The sequence below is a fragment of the Epinephelus lanceolatus genome, chromosome 2, assembly GCF_041903045.1.
Source record: "Epinephelus lanceolatus isolate andai-2023 chromosome 2, ASM4190304v1, whole genome shotgun sequence".
Classification (NCBI taxonomy): domain Eukaryota; kingdom Metazoa; phylum Chordata; class Actinopteri; order Perciformes; family Serranidae; genus Epinephelus; species Epinephelus lanceolatus.
The window spans coordinates 22,097,453-22,113,586 of NC_135735.1; the positions used below are offsets into that span (position 1 = coordinate 22,097,453).

Consider the following 16,134-nt stretch of genomic DNA (forward strand, 5'->3'; position numbering starts at 1 on the left):
GCATCCGGTGAATGACCATTTGCTTCAGTTTTAGCTAAAAATTGAAGCAGCCAACAGCAGTGGTGTATTTCTACAAAGAATATGCTACCAAAATGTAATGCCGAGGAGGAGAAAAGAGAGTCACATGCGGTATTGACTGCCATGAGACTTACTGTTACAAATCGCCAACAGAAGAATTCTCAAAATTTGTTCAGAGACGTTAAAGTCAGTAGAATAAATTTTGCTAAACCAGTGTGTAAGATAAGATAAGATAAACTTTATTGATGGAAATTCAAGAGCTAAGAGTGTAGAGCTACCATTTGGATTTTAAAAATGACAGGTACGCAGTAGAGGTTCTGACCCAGCAGTGAGTTCAACATCTATTAGATACTGACCACTACTGTAAATATTTGATAGATCCTGAGAACTTTGACAGTCCTCAGACTTAGTGTGTGAATTAAGAGTGTGGTCTCCTGCTCATGCAAGACACAAGGGATGCACAGACTGTGATATTCTGGGATAATACGGATGTTTTCTGTTGATGTTTATTTTGTTTTTGTTGTTATTTATCCCCCCTTTCGTGCCAGGGAAACAAAGAAATCTTCAGTATGTAAAATAACTGTTTTACAGACTTTCAGCCCTTCATTACATATCTTTGACTGAACGAAAATTCCTTTATTCAAATGTTTGAAACAACCTACTGTATAATATAACCTTGTTTCACATGAAAAACATCTCAAAATACCCTCTACAATATCATACATTTGAACACATCATGATAGCATTATAACTTTCTTCGCCAATACTCATTTGTACTGAATAGATCATGTAACTCAACGTAATCTACGTAAGCAGGTGCTAACATTAACTAGCTCTCATCCTGTTGATTTCAACATGGATTTGTTGTTCACAGTGTAGCATTATCAGGCGAAACTGAAATAATATGTCGTGCCAATTATAAGTCTACTGCATCCTTTCGTCTCGAAGGAGTCCAGAAGAAGATCTCAGTTTGTCCTAAACACGTTTTCTATTGTTAGTCTCGAGCCCTGCTTTTGAGCCTGCGCAAAACTGAAATGACGCAACAGACAAACATCGGCCACTGTTGTCAGTGAATGTCATCTTATTTGCTGAAAGGCTGATGGCAGTCAACAAGGTGAATATCAGCCAATAAATCGGTGCATCCCCACAAGACCCACAATAGGACACCACACAGAACGTGAACATTAGAACAGAGGGTGATTAGTATTTCATCACTTACTTGCTAGTTCAAAAATGTCTGGCTCCTCCCTGGCCAGTTTCTCTCTGGCCACATCTGCTATCGGCCCAAAGAGAACCACAGGCCTCAGGAACCCAGCTGTGCAAGAACAAGACCATGTCATTGAGAGTGCAAATGCTTAGCATCATATAACACTTACAAACATTTTACAAATCAATAACTTTACAATGTTTAGAAGCATAGAAACGTTAAAACTATAGATGTCAGCTAGCTAGAACTCAGTGTTGTGAAAGACCTTAGGCTACAAGGTTGAAATCTGTCCACAGCGTTGTAAGTTCTTCCTAAATCAAAGTATAAAGATATGCGGGAGTTCATTGCTGTTACTGCCTTTGCCAACACACTCTTACCTTCCCTCAGCACCACCCTCTCATAGGCAGGGAACTTGGTCTGGACTGGCTGGGCCGACAGGTCCTCCCTGCTTTTCCGCAAATTCCTCTTGGAGCTTCGCAATCCTCTGAATCTCCAAAAGTCTGCTCTGTCGCCTCCTGGTGTTTTGGGAAGGGTGTACTGCACACTGGATAGCTGCTCAGCTCTGGACAGAGAAGCAGGAGTAAGGTCAGATGCCAGTACTTCAGTCAAAACTGCAATCAAGTGCACTTTGAGATTGTTCAGGTATTTATCTGACAGCTCACTAATGTTTGGAGGGAACAGCCATGGCGATATACTGGCAGTGTAACTGTAACACCACTGTACAATACTGAGCTGTAAATGGTTGTCAAACTCATTACGGAGTAGTTGCCATTAATGACCGAAGAAATGCTGACGAAATGCTTAAAAGCTGCTTTATATTTGGGCTAATTGATACGTTGCCTTAGGGGCTAATACAACCTAATTTATAGCCCAGTGTTCACATTATGAGAAGCTAAAACATCACATAACCCAATGATTTTTCAGTGAACTCTTGGCAGTAGAATAACAGAGTCAGCGCTTTGATATTCATAATCTCACTGTTTTACATTGTCGTTTCCCAACGTAATGACACAGGTCACATACAGTGTATGTGTAACAGAAACGAAGGTAAGATTTTGCAGTAAAATGGCAAGCCTTATTTATAAAACCGTGACTACGTTTACATGGATACAAATGTTCCACTATTATTCTGAATATGACAATACTCTGAATATGATATGGGTCATGTAAACAGCATATTCTATGCATATGCAGATATTCAGGTATTAGGAGCATTCTTTGGACATGTATAGAGCACATTCAGAATATGCTTCTCTATTGCAGTTTTTGCCACAGTTTGCAACACATGGCCTCTTCCCAGTTTACAGCCAGTTCTCTGCTTTGTCATGGATGCACTGTACACTAACTAACTAACCAACAGTTTGCAAGGCTGGGGTAGAGAAGCATGCTCAAAACAGAAGCCCACATTTCTGTCTGGAAGGAAAAATACACCTACTTTAAAACATTATGAAAGACTTGGATATCAACTTTTTGGGTATGCGCAAATATTGCAACGCTGACATTTTCAAGAAAGCGGCTGAAGGAATGAAAGAGGGAGGCTGTATTTGCACAGTCAAACAAGTCTGGGGGGAAACTTTGAAAAAATCCTGTCATCATGCAAAAAAGCAATATGGCAAGCAGCTTCAACCACTCCAATTTTCCATATTTTGAAATGATGCATGACATGTCAGGGCATGTAAATCAGAGTGTGAATGGCTGCATGTAAATGGGAATATCAGTGGAATATTCCTTTTCATTACCCATGTAAACTTAGTAGGAATATTTTTTGGAATAAGGGCAGAAACTGGAATATTTTGTGCACGTAAACACAGTCAGTGGGAACATTTTTAGTCTGTTCCCTACAGTTTACATATTAAGATCACTGCAGATGGGTCAATACATTCTTTACACAGACAAGTGAACTGGAAAACAACACAAACAGTGGTAGGCAGTAAGGTTAGTAATGCAGTGGGCCTACCGGGGAAGAACTCGTTCCTTTTGGCTTTTAATAACAATGTTCTTCCTTTGATGCATGTTTTTAAATAAAATAATATTATTGAATGCTGAGTGAGATTTTAGGGATTTATATTTTGAAAGAATATCCAGGGAGGCAAGTTTATCTTGGCAGAGAAGCGGAGACATATTTCACAATGCCTAAATGTAAGCGATAGAAACGCATGCAGCATGTGGAAAGCGATGTCTGCTCTGTCAGCAGGACAGTGAGGAATCTCTGTGTAAACATTGCCAGGGGCTGTTGAAGGCTGTAGAGGCAGGCCTAGATAAAACGATGCTGGATCATGAGCCACAGTACATATCCTCAGACACATGGGCCTCACAGAGTCCTCACAAACCTCACGCAATAATCCTTAAAAACTAAAAATGCCCTACTTTTAAAGAAATTCCAGTATATGCGGACTATAACATAGAATTACTTTCTTAAATACAGTTACAGAAATACAAATAATACCCTTTAAAAAACAGAGAAGATTGAATAAACGTGCTCTCAAATGTTTTCATGAAACTCTCAGATTAACCACAATGCTTACATTCCTTTGCCTCCGCCCCTGCCCATTCATAAAGTGCCACAACAAGCCGTACAGGTATTAAAGGTGTGACCTAAAACTTCTTTTACCTGTTCTTGTTGGGGATGATGCCCCTTTCCACTTCCTGATGGTTCTTGCCAATACGGATAGCGAGCCAGGAGCCTAGCTTGCCGTTGTAGAGCGTGTCTACAACACGAAACACCTCACCCTTGTTAAAGCTCAGCCCGTACGGTGACTCTTTCTCATATTCAAAATGTGTGCGAATGTAGAAGGAGTCACCTACGTCTGATTCCACTATCCTCCGGTACACTAAGGAAAAAGCAGAAAATAACAGAGATGATGACAGAAACCTTTTAAATGTGCTCGTTTTAATGCCTGATGCGTTTACACAACTGGCACAGTGCTTTATACTGGCATCATTCACCATCCTTCTTCTTCTGGGCCAAAATAGTAACTTCTTCCCCTCTTGGGAGATCCAGCAGAAACAACACAGCCTCCTCCCGGATGATGTTTGCAAAGTCCACATTGTTCACCTACGGATGCAGAACAGAAGACGGAGCAATTAACAATCAACTTAAAGTCCACTGAAGGATTAGTAGAGTACCATACAAAACAGTAACCTATAAACTCTTAAGCCATGTTACAGAAGGCCTCCTTAATCCTCATACACTTTTCACTAATCACTGTTTAATGCTTAACAATTGTTGAAAGTGTACTAATTTTTCAACTTTTAAAATCTTTACTTTTTCCAAATAACTCTAGCATATGTTCTTCTTATTCTCAGAAGTAACATAGGGAAAGAAAAACTTCCTCAACAGAAGCAGGGCAGTGTATTCCCCCCTCAACCATGCAGCCTCCTCCTCATCTGCAGCCTACATCCCAAACACAATAACTGCTGTTTATTGACTCTGCTTGAGGGGCAGCAGGGGAACCAGAAACACATGGTCTGAATCACTGAACCTCAGAAAGACACCTTTATCCTTCCCAGAAACAGGAGAGGGCTTGACGTCTTTATCTCCACTAGCACACCATGACCAAAGGGAAACCATCTAAAGATGGAAAACAATGTCCTGAAAGTCTTTGAGGAGTGTTTGCACAGTGGAGAGAACACACACTGGAGTGGGAGGAACACAAGACATAGTATATTCATTAAGGGAAGGAGATTCGGTAATGGACAGATTTGTCTATGAGATAAAAGCAGTCTATAAATGTTTATGTCATGGGGGATAAAGAACTGTCTGCGCAGAGCACGATTATACAGCTTCACAGTTAAAGCATTAAACAAAGCAGATGTAATGCTTGGCTGCTGTATAAACATGTCAGAATGGATCCAACACTGACATCAAGAGGGTTTTCATCATCCCATCAACACTGTTACTCTAGTGTTCAGTGAGACAGAAAGTCAACTGTTCCGAGGTCAGAGTGCAAGAACGACCTCTATTGTGTCTTCACATTGGAAACAAGGGGAGTTTTGACACGAGGCAGAACTCGCAATGACTCACACACTGACAGATATATTGTAATGTATTCCCAAGATCTCTTAACACAGAAATAGAACTATTGTGGCCATGGAATCACATAGTTTCACCACTGATTAGGTAGTGTGGGTAGCCACTATTTTGACAATAACACCAGATGTTCTTCCCACTTTCATACATGTGACATGGAAAAAAATAGGCACAGTTAATACTTTCTAAACAAGAAAGCCTGAATGAACTATGAACAAAAACAATACCTTAAAATCATGTTACAATCTACATAATACGAAAACAACACACTGCAAATACAAAGCATTTAACGAAAAGATCGACGTCAGCAACATCTACCTGTGACTCAGAGAAGTAACACACACACTGTGTTTACATGGCTACAAAACCAACAAGTTACTGGGAAGAATCTGGACGGAGAGAGAATACACTTACACACCCGATTACTGTAAAACTTGTGTTTACAAGCGACAGATTTCCTCCCTACCGCAGTCCAATTTTTCAACTGAGGCTGGCATGTTTGATAATGACAGTGTAGCCTGAGGAGTTTTTTCTTGGAGCGCTCTGACAGACGGTGCAATGAAAGGACATCTTTTACAGAGAATCAAAAAAAAATAGTCCACTTCAGCTGTGATACACGAATTAGATATACTTATTTAAACTTTTTGCCAAATGATCTGTCCTTTCAACCCACTGAACTGCTGCCTTGGCAATATTCTCCCTTTCTAAAATATCTCTCATGTACATGTAGACAAAAACGGTAAAATATATACGGTCAAATCAGGGTCCTCCAGCAGAAATGTGTAAAAGTGGGATTCTCTTAATCCCTCACCACTATTTCAATAACTACATTTCACGTTTACATGTTACTGCAGAAGGCAAGCAGTCGCCGTGTTGCGTAAGTAATGGAGTGTAGCGTACCCTGAGAATCTGGTCTCCCTCCTCCAGCCCCTCCTTGGCAGCAGGACTGTCCTCCAAAACACCTGCCACAAAAATTCCCACGTCGTTCCCTCCTGCTAGCCGCAGACCGACACTCTCTCCCTTCTTGAACTTGACCAGCTTCATACTCGGCCTGCAGGAGAACACAGGTAGACAGATAGCATTAGGCAAAAAGGTCAGCAAATCGTGGATTTAAAAACAATCATTGCAAGAGACACAGAACACAGCCAGCTATTCATGCAAGCAGAGTGTGGTGTTAACGTCAGAGCCAGAACAACCAGAATATCTGAACTAATTTCAAGTATATGACAGGTAAGCTTATTTTTCAAGTGAATAATAAAGTGAATATATACACTCGATACTGTAAAGGCTTGCACCTAACAGCTGCGGACCTATACTGGTTGCGTGCATTTGGTTCCATTCATACTTCAATCCCCAGGCTCCACGTCGGTCAAGCGTTCAAGGCATGCACATTTCTCAATCCGCACTTCATTTAAGTTGGTAGCGGTAATGCACCATAACACTATTTGCAAACCACGATAAAAATCAAGAACCAGACAAATAAGAAGAGAAAGCACGCACATCAGGAAAGAAAATGACGACCTCACAACAGCAAAAAACAACAAGAAGCATGTAAAAGGAGAAAATATATTGTGTGACCGCTTAATGAGAGCAGGACCAGGTACAGGGAATGCAGCACACTAATGCAAGACATGAGAAGCATCGATGAGAAGCACCACCTGTAACTGGAGCATGCATGTGCGGTGCGCTTGCTATATCTACAATCTGCATGGTCACGAATTTTGGGCTGTGTGCAGACATCAACATAAGGGTCCATGCAGCCCCTTGTGGACATGAGCAGATGAAAAGTATTAATCTGGCTAAAGGTGCTTTGGACGTGAGCATTGAGGACATTTACCTGAGGATGCTGTCATCATGAGCAGCGCTGGGTACTGGGGCATCAGAGGGGCTGACAGGAAGGTCCACGTCAGGCTGACCAGGCTGTGCATAAACTGGCTTTGGTTCTGCCACAAAAACAAACATAGCAAAACATGTAAAACCATGATATCACACAATAAACAACAGTTTAGATTGTGTTCTTTTAGGTGCTTTATACAGCCACAGTGGAGTTTATTGTAAAGGTGCATCTGACACCTGACACACTCCTTCTCTTAATAATTTTTCTTTATACACAGCTCTACAGGGAAAAAAAAAATACTTGTAGAGTTAATTAAACCACAGCAACATGCAGACTGAGCCTTAGTGAAAATCTCTTTATGACCTTACTGAAACCCTACTGTGCTAATGACAATGAGATGAGGAAGTATAAAAGGTGGTGAAAGCTGAGACAAACATGAGAAACCACACTAATCCCTAGAGCTGATGGCTGACAGGCAGAGGTTTCCGTACCAGGCAGCGGAGGTAACTGTTTGTCATCTCTGGAGCTGGCCTGGTCGCTGGCCTGAGACAACACACCATCGTCAGAGCTTTTGACCGGAGTGGACATGGCCCCTGGTTTGGATACGCGTTCTTCATCTCGACTTCGATGGCTGAAACAGACAAAAATAACATGGCAATTCAGTACAAGTGGACTGTCAAGGCTGTAAACAAAGACAGTTTCCATTAATGGAATCCTTAAATGACTGCAACATTTTTGCTGGTTTCAGTGGGTGTAAGAATGACCTTGGATGTGTTTATATAATTTTGTCCTGAAAGGAAATAGCATGAACCATGCAGCACATGGACAGAAAATTTCATGAGGAGACAGGAAGCTAATAAAAGAAAAAGCCCTGCAAATTTGTCACCAGTCCTAAGTTTAATGGTGTCATACATGCATTGTGTCAAAACTACATTCCCAACCAGAAACTGTTGTTATATTAAACTGAAGCAGACATTGTTCATATATTTTATATTTCCAAATTAATTTCTTTCTGGAAAACTAATGTAAACTCACATTTTAATAACCGTTCCAATAAAAGCACACAGGCAGAGAAAGAAAAATCAAACCAAGTCTCCCAACATAAACTCTTGAGTTAGGATACTTTTCAGTTCAAGTTCCTGTTTAACCTGGATAGAATAAACAAGAGGAAACGGTGTGTGTGTGAGAGTGTGTGCATGTGAGAGGGAGTCTTGTAGGCCATGTCTAACAGAGTAGAAAGGCCTCTGCTGCTTAAAACAATGGTTGAATTCCAATCTGGTCACATGACTGCCTGCTGGCACAGTACTTGAGCTGCATTCAGAAGCTCTTCTAGAAGAATGTGAAGGTGCAGGCTGTGCCACCAGCTCAGACTAGGAAACTTCTCCCATTCTCTTATTTTTGCTCATGCGGTATGAAAATATACAGTGTAGGCAAAGTGTACAGAACAGTGTAGCCAGCCATAAATAAAACATGGCAAAACATCAATGCAAATCCATTCACAAGTACATTCATTTACACGCAGTGACTGACCCTTAGGGTTAAACCTGTTAGCTGCACAGCTGCTGACTTTATTTACAGTTTCTTCTCACCGCAGCATGGCCGGCCTTTTCTAGGGCCTTGAACAAGCCTACACAATCAACCTAATGTTTATCATGATCACTATTTTGACTTCCGACACCTAAATGAACACTCTTGAATGAAATATTAACGTTTAAAATCAGAGCTTTGCTAATAGAAACCTCTGCTGCATATCAAATCAAGCACTTCCGAAAGTCAGCCTCCACTTTTGAAGAGCTGTCAAGGCAATACGTGCACACACTGCAGCAGCAGCCTGTAAAAAAACTTTTCTGAATGTTGTGACTGTAAACAGGCAAAATGAAAATCCGTCATCGACCCTCATCATCCACTGTTTGGAAGAATTTTGGATTTATGAGAACAAATCATATGCAAAGAGTGCATGAGATGTGACTGCTCCTCAAAGCAACACAACTAACTTCTTAGCCACCTAAAAAAACACCATAATATGCAGTACAATGAATGCATGAAGACCAAGAAGAATGACGTCACTAATGTTGTCTCACTGGATCCCAGTCCTTCTCTAGTGTCACCTCAGACATCCAAAACAGCTCGTCACCATAACGTAACACTGTGAAAGCCATATTTATTTTTAGCTAGCCTCTATTTTTGTTACAATTTTGTTCATATTTTGCGTCTAGGAGATGGACTGAATTCAGGTAAAGAAGAACCTTATTTCTAAATCTTATTTTAATGCAAAGATTTGTATGTTAGCAGGAACGTAGTGTCACATGGAAGTGAAAGCAGTGCAATAAAAATATTTTGTCCCTAAAATCGATGAATCAGCGAGATAAATAATTGTGATCTCAATATTTAAAAAAAGAATTGCGATTATAACTTTGGCCGTAGTCATGAATCCCCAGCATTGACTGTGTCAGCATCTCTCACTACAACTCAGCTTTACACATGAATCTGATCTGTGCAATTTTATATGTCAGCAGTTTCAGCATTAGAGAGATGTGTATGGGATTTGTTTGAGAGCTGCAGCCTGAGGATAAATAACAGAATTGTAGCGGCAGAGAGAGAGAGAGACAAGAGTGTGTGTTTGTGTCTGTGTGTTTGTAATGGATGAATGAGAAAGAGAGGGACAAACAAACAGAGCAAGGGACAGAAAGACAGAGAGGAGTGAGGGAGAGTGTTGTGGCCTAAATCTGCTGTTCCTTGCTGCAGAATGGTGCTAAAAACGGCTTCATGCTGACAAACACCATTTGACAGAAGCCTTTGTTCAATCCCCTTGCTTACACATTCTTACAGTATGGGTACAGACGAGAGGGAGCAAGGGGAGCGAGAGTCGGAAAAAGTGAAGGAGCAGGAGAGATGTGGCTGCACAGACATCAAAAACAATGCAAAAAATATGGTACGGCCACACCAGAATCTCTACACTGCATTACAGTCCCGGTCTCTATAATTTCACATTCATCCACAAGCTCCAAAATATTTAAAGAACAAAACTGACTCAATTTAGTGACAACTCTTGCAGAACAAACAAAATGTGCGAGAGCAAAAGTTCACCCCTGTAAACAAACAATCTAACGCTAAGATTAGCACATCAAGAACTAGAAATGAAACAAATATTACTCACACAAATGTATCTGTAAGTTGAACCATGATGCTTATCAAGACGAATTAAATTCCTTGAAGAGAGCCTATGTGCAAAGTACACTCATGCTCACTAAGAGAGACTCTGCATGAAGGGCGTTTCTGATGATATGTCTGATTCAAAAACATGCGACAGCACCATGCCCTGGGGAATAGCATGCCTCTAAGCCCTACAGCCAATCAGGTTAAGCGAACCATCTGGCTTGGGGCAAAGCACTGTGGGAAGTATGTCAAATTCCTTTATTTTCCCCCTCCTAAACTGGGAGATAGTAGAAACATTGCCTTACATCACAGGCTCTTCACAGTCAGACTGTTGTTTCCTTAGTTACTTCTTCAACCACAAACACATGAGAAGCAGGTGTAACTCCTCTTATGACAGTTCACGTGTTTACCAGTTAACCAGTCGTGCTAAATGTGCAATAATACACACAAGTAAAATGACTGAACATTTTGTTTTCTTACTGCTGGACAGGCATAAGTTTGGTGCACAGAGATAAAGGAGGAATCAGGAAAAGAGCAACAAAAGTATAACAGTGATAAACGTTCAAACAAAAACACACTGGCCTGTTATCAGAGGGATTCGTTCACTTACATTGGAAGCAATCTGTGCAACAGTGACCCTGCTCTCATCCTGCATTGAAACAAGTTAGGTTACTCCACATTCTGACACAACGTACTATCTAATGAAACGACATCACTGGGGGTTAATCTAGTTATATGATAACACTGACAAGCAACTAGTAAGCCAGAGAGCTAAACTAACAGCAGCACACTGAACTACCATCCTGCAGCTACAACACTCAGTGTGTGGGTTTGTACAAAACAATTCAGGCAAGAAATATCTTAAAAGACGACTGTTTTTTAAGCTTAAGTTGGGTTTTGTATACCTGATCCTGTGAGGCATTTCTCCCTTCAGGAAGAGAGTTTATTATAAACAGCATGTTGGGCACCTGTATCTCACATAATCAGACCTTGATGTCATCAACATCACAAAAGTCTGGAGAAAAATGCCACTACTTGATTGGCAATGAAACTGAAAATGAAATAGCACCTCTGGATAGTTTTCTATCTCAACATGTTCTCTGTAGCAGAGTTTTTTTTGGGGCTTTGAGCAGGGCTGACCCAAATGCTTCATAGTTTAAGTAAGCAATGTCCAAATAAGTATTCAAATGCAGCAGGTTTTTTTTGTAAAGATACTGTATGCATTATCCAAAGAAAATCCAAAACAGCCCATAAATTAAGGAAGAGTTATCAACATTATTTATTATGCATCAAAATTATTACCTTTAGTTTTTCTCAGACAAGGACATTTACACTTAGTGATAGTTTTGTCACTTCAGCTCACTCTTATGTAACGTCAGTCACCAGCAAGTGACCAGCTTGCAAGATGTCGAAAAGGTCAAGTGTTTGGAATAATTTCAAAATTTGCAAAGACGACTCCCAAAACGTGGAGTCCCAGATATGCCAAAGGACACTGGCATATCACAAATCTACAACGAACAGCTTAGCCATCTTGCCAAGTATTCTTATTTCTAGCTTTTATAGCTAATGTGCGACCTGCATGCTAACAAGTAGCAACATTAATTAAAAGCTTTGATGAATTGCAGATGTTTCTCACTGAAGCTTCGATGCCCCAAAACTGTTGTTTGGGACAGCCCTTGTTTAAGTATGACAGCATCCTGTGTCTGTGACCCAAGTCCTATACAAATATGATGTAAAGGAGGTCTGGTTATACGAAATGCTGACAGTTCAATCCAGAACAAGTGTTAAAGGTCACAAGGTTTGGGGCGCCTGATTCAATACCCACTCCTATCTCAAAGTATCACACACAGCCGATGACAGGATTAACATGGGACTGCTCCAAAATCTGCCAAGCCTGTTTGACTCCCCAGTCCTGTTTCATTAACTGGAGTTAGTCATCTTGTCCCATTCAACCAAGCTCAGTATCTTGTTCTTGCCTAGTTAGTATACAATACCCAAGCTCCACACCATCTGAGAGAAACTTCAGTCACTTGCATGTCTTTCTCTAGCTCTCCTTTGCCATCTATGTGTTTATCAGCTACAGGAAACTATGCAGCCTCTAAACTACAAGACAGATAACTTACTGGAGGTTCCAACTGGCAGTAAGAAAAGGGGACAAAGAAACATGAGTCATTACAACAGCACTTAATCTGTACAGAGTATATGCAGAAAATAGCTGTGAATTATGGTTTAATTATGCATTAATCGAATGTGCATTATAAAATATAGACTTTATTTCAAGCACTAATGTTCAGGTCATTGGCATGAGTAATGGCAACAACAGTAAAAGCTGTGTTGAATATAAATCAAACCTAGCTTTGCGAGACTTAAAGTGAGAGACGATATACGGCTGAGACAACCTTATACGGTTTGAAGGTGATTCCATGTACAGAAAATGGTTAAAAATATCTAGCACACTTCAAAGCAAGACGTTAGTCCAGCAGGAGGACGTGGATCAATCCTTTCTCTCCTCACCACTCCTCTCCCAGAGCAAGGCCTTATTGGAACCCAGTGATGGCTCCATGGGGAGTGTGATGGTTTATGCATGCAATGTCTTTACCCATTGATTTATGCATTAGTGGTGCAAGGTACTTACTCAGCACCCACTAACCCGTGGGTGGGAACATGATGTATGAAGTTGGAGTGGTGGGAGTATGAATGTATGACTGTGGCATGTGTGACAGCTGTGTCTCATCAACAGATTTGCAGTCAGATGTGTGAGTGTGCTTGTGTGCGTCACTTACCTGCCATTGCTGATCTGCCGAGGTGAGTGACGGAGAAGGTCAGATGGCTCGGGCCTGTCAGGTGAACGTGATCGACTACCTCGCCCGTGGGATCGATTGGAATGGTCTGATGTCAGTGAATGTATTTCTGAAATGTCTGTGAAATGGAAATTTTACATGCATTAGCATTTAATCAATAAGTAAATTAAGTAAGTGAAATAAGTTAAAATAACAAGACAAATATAATTCTAACTTCTTTCTTGGTGCTACAAAAAATTAAAGAATTGTCTTTTTTTAAAACATGGTCTTTGTGTAATCAAATGACTCACCATCTCTATCGGAGTTATTGGCTGATGGGATGCTGTCATCAAGGTCGGGAATGTTGAGCAGCGTGGCTCGCTCATCTCTCTGCACAACCATCTTCAACTTGCCCTTTGACCTCTCAATCAGCTTCTTGGCATCTATTAGCGATAGGTTCTCTGTAACAGTGCCATTGATCTGCCCGAGGTAGAGGAGAGGGTCAGCATGAGAACTGAATGCACAAGTCATCACCACTACACAGCTTGTCTGTAGACCCCACAACGTGCTTCTGAAAACTACAGGATCACCAAAAAGAAAAGAAAAATTGTAAACTGTTCTCCATAGACATGCATCTTAGTGTGGATTTGAACGCTACTCATAAGCAGAGTTCGAATGCACGTGGTTCAGGCAGCTACCCATCAGAGCATGAGACTCTTTATGCTGAAGGGTAAGGTTTTAGCAAAAAATGCCACGTGTTTGGAAAGTACAGATCATACGACCAGATAAATTAGACTTAGATTATACTGCAGGAGTTGTGTGAAAGTTTGTAAGCAGATGTTTTGATTTAGTTTTGCTGTTGTCAAACACAGCCCCCCGTTACTGCAATTCATCAATAATGTTGGCTGTGTCTGGATTCTTTGTTCACTGAGGAGGTATGCAAGAAAAATAACGTTTTCTCCACCAATTCAAGGTAACTGAGGGTAACTGATAGACAAATAATGATGTCTATGAGGCTACAAACAAGTTTAAAAATTAATATAATTAGGATTACAACTTCTGTCAGAGAAACAGAGAGTCCGTAATTTTTCCCCCCATCATATATTTTGTATAAAGCCAAACTTAATCATCTTTATTTACACATTTTTCCCACTGGTCTTTATCCAGCAACCACATTTCAACTGGAAAATGTCTCAGCCTCTCCTCAGATCAATTGATACAGTAAATTAGACTCTGAATGCATCTCTGTAACGTGAAGGAGGATTTTTCCCTCCTCAGAGATAGAGTGGATAAAAATTCAAAGGAATGGTGGAATGTGTGGTATTCCTGCTGGTGAGTCTGCATACTAATGAACTGTGACCTCACTCTGCAAGCCACTTTCAGCTGCTCACAGATCGCCACTGCAGACTGGTTTAAGTTTTCAGTAAAACCGGATGCTTCCTCCTCTTTCACCCCACCTCACTCATTCTATTTTTTATGTCAATGTCCTCACTGACTGTGTTTTATCCACTTTTAAAACCCACGTCTCCCCCAAACACTCTCACCTTAAGGACGACATCTCCCTCCTGGATGTTTCCATCCCTGGCTGCAAGGCTCTCGGGAGAGATGTCCTTCACAAAGATGTGGCTAGCCAACCTCAGTCCATACTCTACTTTCAGAGTTAATAAAAATAAAGTAATATTAACAGCGAACATCAATTTGACGCATCATTTAGTTCTATGCAAATGAGATTAAAGCTCTGATTGACCTTTACTCTGAGACACTCAGTCAACTCCTCATGTGCTTGGACATTTTGTTACTCACCTTCATTTTTGCGGGACTTTACAAGGGTGACCTTGGAAGGCCTGGGTGGCGCAGAGGAGGCTTGTGATCGGCGATCAGAGCGCGGTGAGATGCTCCTTTCCCGCGAGGCACTATTATCCCGCCTGCCGCTGTTGCTACGCTCACGATCAGGACGCCTGCCAGTGCCTCCGCTTGCTCCTCCATAGGCACTTTGGCCACCACGACCACTATGGTGGTCATATCCATCCTCCTCATCACTGTCCTCTTCCTCATGCTCCGACATCGTCTCCCTGTCCCCTGGCCGGGAAACAGGGATCTGCACTTTCCTTTTCCGACGAATAGTCTTGGAATAGACAGGAAGTGTTGAGTGTTAGAGAGACAAGTATTGCGGTTTTCCCTCAGGGGTCACAGAAATTCACACAATGTCACACAATTTTAATATCTGCAGTGTCAAACTTACTATCTTTGCATTTTTGCCACTCTTTCTGAGCTGCTGCACAGCGTATGCATGCTCTACATTGTCCATAGAGACTGCATTAACCATCACCACTCGATCATTTTCTCTGAAACAAACAAACAAAATCCATTAACAATGTCTATAAAGCTGCGGAGATCTCTGTCAGTCAATGCTCTTAATACAAGGATGGTATATAATATAATAAATAGGAGCTTACTTTATCTGACTCCGAGGTCAAACTATAAGTGCTCCTACAACCCCCAAAAAATTGATGGCGATGGTGAAAGACTTACTGTAGCAGTCCCTCTGCAGGTCCTCCTTTCAGCACATCAGATATCACAATGGACGTCTCCCCACTTTGGAAATGAGGGTTGTCTCGCCCACCTGAGATGGCAATACCAAACCCAAAACCTGGGGCCTACACACACAGAAATACATACACACTGACTGATACAGCATAAATGGCAGATACATTAAACTTATAGCAGGCTTTGCTGTAAACAAAAACAGACTAACAGGCTCTCTGTAGGCTAATTATCATTGAATGTGCAATTTCATAAAAAATATATACTTATATAATATACTTTTACTGTAGTCTACAGCAAAGCTATGCATTTGCAAGTTGTTTTCCTACTTTTCCAAGAGGTTTCCATGGAGGTTTTGAGGACTGCTGTGTTTTTTGCCTGAGCAAAAACCAGCACCAAGGGAGAAAGCCATGTGATGTAAATGGCTAATCTTACAACCACAACAACACAGGAGAACCACAAGGCAAAGAACCGCAGGCCACACTGGGCCGCTCCTTCAGCCTCAATAAAGCCGCTACTAATTAGATTACAGCAAGCAGGCCAGTCTAGACAGGTGCTCTAC

At 41.1% G+C, this 16,134-nt stretch overlaps 1 protein-coding gene across 15 annotated transcripts in view; it reads right to left on the minus strand.

Annotated features, from left to right (window-relative positions):
• tjp1a (tight junction protein 1a) overlaps positions 1-16,134 on the minus strand; it is a 131,414-nt gene that overhangs the window by 19,120 nt on the left and 96,160 nt on the right. For 9 of the 15 annotated variants that reach the window (XM_078175221.1, XM_078175242.1, XM_078175224.1 and 6 more), the window contains 13 exons: positions 15,561-15,685; positions 15,271-15,373; positions 14,832-15,153; positions 14,573-14,679; positions 13,340-13,508; positions 13,032-13,167; positions 7,584-7,723; positions 7,093-7,198; positions 6,156-6,306; positions 4,172-4,280; positions 3,837-4,056; positions 1,603-1,787; positions 1,238-1,333 (listed from right to left, as the gene is read on the minus strand). In XM_078175221.1, the coding sequence (XP_078031347.1) occupies positions 1,238-1,333; positions 1,603-1,787; positions 3,837-4,056; positions 4,172-4,280; positions 6,156-6,306; positions 7,093-7,198; positions 7,584-7,723; positions 13,032-13,167; positions 13,340-13,508; positions 14,573-14,679; positions 14,832-15,153; positions 15,271-15,373; positions 15,561-15,685 (1,969 nt within the window). The remainder of the gene's footprint in view (positions 1-1,237; positions 1,334-1,602; positions 1,788-3,836; positions 4,057-4,171; positions 4,281-6,155; positions 6,307-7,092; positions 7,199-7,583; positions 7,724-13,031; positions 13,168-13,339; positions 13,509-14,572; positions 14,680-14,831; positions 15,154-15,270; positions 15,374-15,560; positions 15,686-16,134) is intronic. The other 6 variants (XM_078175235.1, XM_078175247.1, XM_033628716.2 and 3 more) reach the window with 1 other exon arrangement.